This window comes from Hippoglossus stenolepis, chromosome 13, assembly GCF_022539355.2.
Source record: "Hippoglossus stenolepis isolate QCI-W04-F060 chromosome 13, HSTE1.2, whole genome shotgun sequence".
Taxonomy (NCBI): domain Eukaryota; kingdom Metazoa; phylum Chordata; class Actinopteri; order Pleuronectiformes; family Pleuronectidae; genus Hippoglossus; species Hippoglossus stenolepis.
Window position 1 is genome coordinate 12,912,082 of NC_061495.1, and position 3,261 is coordinate 12,915,342.

Here is a 3,261-nt window from a genome sequence, read left to right on the forward strand (position 1 = left end):
AACGTATTGCATCTAAACACAGTTGTGTCAACTTCCTACTTAAGATCAGTTTCAGTCAAAGTTTAATTTGACAATTACACACAAGTCAACATTAAAATTCACCACAAACGCCATCTGAAGTATAAAATCCTAACGGTCAATGTCAGTGACATCTTGATATTCGTTTTTTTTTTAAAAAAACACTTGACGTGACCATTTCGCAACGACGTAGCTGAGGAGGAGGCAGTGACCACCTTCTGCTGGGGGCGGTACTTGTAGTTTTCTAACGGACCTCTCACTCCTCTGTAAACACTGAAGTTACAAAACCTCTTTTCCTTCCCACTACTACACAAACCGAAACAGCTGCTGCGTCAGAGAAGAAGCAGCCTCGGGTTCCTCTGCTGCCGAGATTGGTCACACACTGGCTCCGATGGCGATGGAGAACTTCAGGCAGTTCCTGGTCGCTCTGTTCGCCGCCGTCCTCTTCGGGGTTGTCTCCATAATCTTCGTGTTGGTTTGGGTTCTGCAATACAGGGAAGGTTTAGCCTGGGATGGAGCTCTGGGCGAATTCAACTGGCATCCGCTGCTAATGGTCACAGGGTTTATTTTCATTCAAGGAATAGGTGAGAGGACTCGTTCCCCCTTAAATAAATATGATTTGTTTAATGAAGTTTGTTGTAGTAGTGTAAACAATTAGTGCTAAGGATTGTCCCTGAGGCTAAGTTACACAAGACTCAAAAAAGGATCGTTGAAGAGGTTGATGTTGACTCATGCGTAATTATAAAACTTAACTGATCTTTCATTGTGTCAGGTTTACACAACTGTGCTTAAGTTTAGACTTAAATATTTCCAATTTATTCTACTGTTGCACTAAACTTGTGGAAAATGGACCAAAGGCATTTTAACTTAAGGTGCATTTTTGTGGCAAGTAGAAGTTTGTGTATTGTGATTTTTAAATTCAAATATGTGGTGGATTTCTTAAGTATAATATATGATGACATTGGAGACGCTGCATGTCCTTTATGTGTCGAGTTGTGCAGTGTTGTGTACTATAGCAACAATAAGACAAATGGTCAAATAAGTCACCAGATAATGATTAGAAGGATTTTATTGGAACTTGTCCCTCAATAAAGTTTTCAGAAGAGTTCCTGAAGCCCCCAAGATAATAAATTGTTTGCGCAAGATATTATCTTGCACATTAAAAGGAAAAACAACAACCTTTTATCACCTTGGTTGCCCCAATGACTAAACACCATAAAAAGGGTCAGTCTGCAAAATAAGCACTTTTAGAATATACAGAATACTTTGCTGCTAATACTTCTTGTATGTAATTGAATGAAGGTTTTAGACTTGTACCTGTGGTGTTTCTGTGTTGCAATGCTACTTAAAGTAAAGAAGCAGAGTTCTTCTTCCACCTTCGCTCTTTGCAGAGCTGTGATGAAACGTTTTATATAAGGGGTTTACATATTTGATATAATCCCTGTTAGGGAAGCATGAACCTGACACATGTTGACTTCACATGGTTAAAAGACCTAAAACGTAATTATATAGTGACAATAACAATGCTTGGATAGTGATGTTTACAATCAATTAATTCAGTTCAATTTTACTTGTATAACGCCAAATCACAATATACATGGTCTCATCTTATCTTCCCTCATGGTTGCATCCAAACCTGTTTGATTCACACCGACTGACCCTCTCTTGCAGCCATCATTGTCTACAGGCTCCCCTTCACCTGGCAGTGCAGCAAACTGACGATGAAGTTCACCCATGCAGGCTTGCACTTAGTGTCCTTCATTCTTGCTGTTATATCTGTGGTGGCCGTTTTTGACTTCCATAATGGTGCAAAAATCCCCAACATGTACAGTCTGCACAGCTGGCTGGGCCTGACAGCTGTCGCACTGTACTGTCTGCAGGTAAATACACTTTTGTATTTATTTATTGTTATTTGTGTCTGAAGTAATGACTGCTGGTTGTTTGGTGCAGTATTTTGCATTTACTTTTACCTCTTTTGTTAATCCTTTTCTATGGACAGTTTCATGTGATACTGAGGTTTTTTTTAAAGAACACCAAAAAACAAATACCACTCTCACTTAGTCTCTAAAATGCAAAGTCCCAGTGAATAACATTCTTGATTGGTAGAGTATCTGACAAGTGCATTTTTTTCTCCCCTTCAATGAGCAGCTGGTCCTTGGAGTTGGCATATACTTGATACCAATTACTCCGGTATACTGGAGAGCAGCGGTTATGCCCCTCCACATCTACAGTGGTCTATTTCTCTTTACCAGTGTTGTCGCTGTGGCACTCATGGGCATCACAGAGAAACTCATTTTTGGCCTGTAAGTACTTTTTAATACTTAAGATCAATTATATTCTACAAAATAAATGTGCAATGTGAATTTGCTGCATAAACTGAGTAAAACTTTTTTTGTATGTCATGACAAAGGAGTGACCCAAAGTATAAAGACTTGCCTCCGGAGGCAATTTTTGTGAACGTTCTGGGACTCCTCCTGGTGATTTTTGGAGCTCTGATCCTCTGGATTGCCACTCGACCCTCTTGGAAACGCCCCAGTGACCAGGTCTTGCATACCTTGCATACCAACGGGGGAGGTGAGGACAACACCAAAGTGGGTCCATCCCTGTCTCAGCTGACGGATGGAGCTGATTCTGAGACTACTGGGGATGTCAGGAAGAGGATCAACAAACTAGACAGAGCAGATTCATTGATTGCAGAATAAATGAGTTGGGGGGGCTGAATGTAGAATATGTTAACCCAGTCTGCACTAGTGTGAGAGGGTGTGCTCATCTTTCCTTAGATTTCATTTTGTTGGCACCTTGAGCTTGTTCCTGTTTGCTTGAAGATGTATTGTTGCGAGTGCATAGTGCAATAGTGGTGTGGTGGTTCAATATACACTGTATAAATAATCATGACCGATTTTCTATAATCTCATTGCTTTGTATTTTGATGTGTGGGCTTTTAAATTTTGAGAGCATTTCTATATATTTACAATAAATACTGGACATTTCTAATCAGCATCTTACAGTTCTTGAATAATGAAACTTATATGATTGTTCTAATAATTGGCTGCTGAAGAGGGAGAAATGTTACAATGGAGTACAGTCTATGAGTGGAACACACTCTGTATGACGAGCAACCTTTAGGACTGTGGGTTCCTGTTACTGTCCTTGATTGATGATTTTTTGCAAAGATAATTTTGTAACATTATCCACAATATCAAGTCCAGTGGCTTGTCTTTTCCCAAGCCCCGGCATGGCGAA

The 3,261-nt window shown here is 40.0% G+C and overlaps 1 protein-coding gene across 1 annotated transcript; it reads left to right on the forward strand.

The window, feature by feature from the left end:
• Positions 1-253: 253 nt before the first annotated feature.
• On the forward strand, positions 254-3,012 carry LOC118120054 (plasma membrane ascorbate-dependent reductase CYBRD1). The gene is made up of 4 exons (XM_035174666.2): positions 254-602; positions 1,690-1,898; positions 2,167-2,321; positions 2,429-3,012. The coding sequence occupies exons 1-4, from the start codon at positions 410-412 to the stop codon at positions 2,718-2,720; spliced, it is 849 nt and encodes a 282-aa protein (XP_035030557.1). The 5' UTR covers positions 254-409; the 3' UTR covers positions 2,721-3,012.
• The last annotated feature ends 249 nt before the right edge of the window (positions 3,013-3,261 follow it).

Coding starts and splice junctions, on each gene's coding strand:
- LOC118120054 (XM_035174666.2), top strand. CDS start 410: ATGGCGATGGAGAACTTCAGGCAGTTCCTGGTCGCTCTGTTCGCCGCC. Junction 603..1,689: donor TATTTTCATTCAAGGAATAG/GTGAGAGGACTC, acceptor CCTCTCTTGCAG/CCATCATTGTCTACAGGCTC. Junction 2,322..2,428: donor GAGAAACTCATTTTTGGCCT/GTAAGTACTTTT, acceptor GTCATGACAAAG/GAGTGACCCAAAGTATAAAG.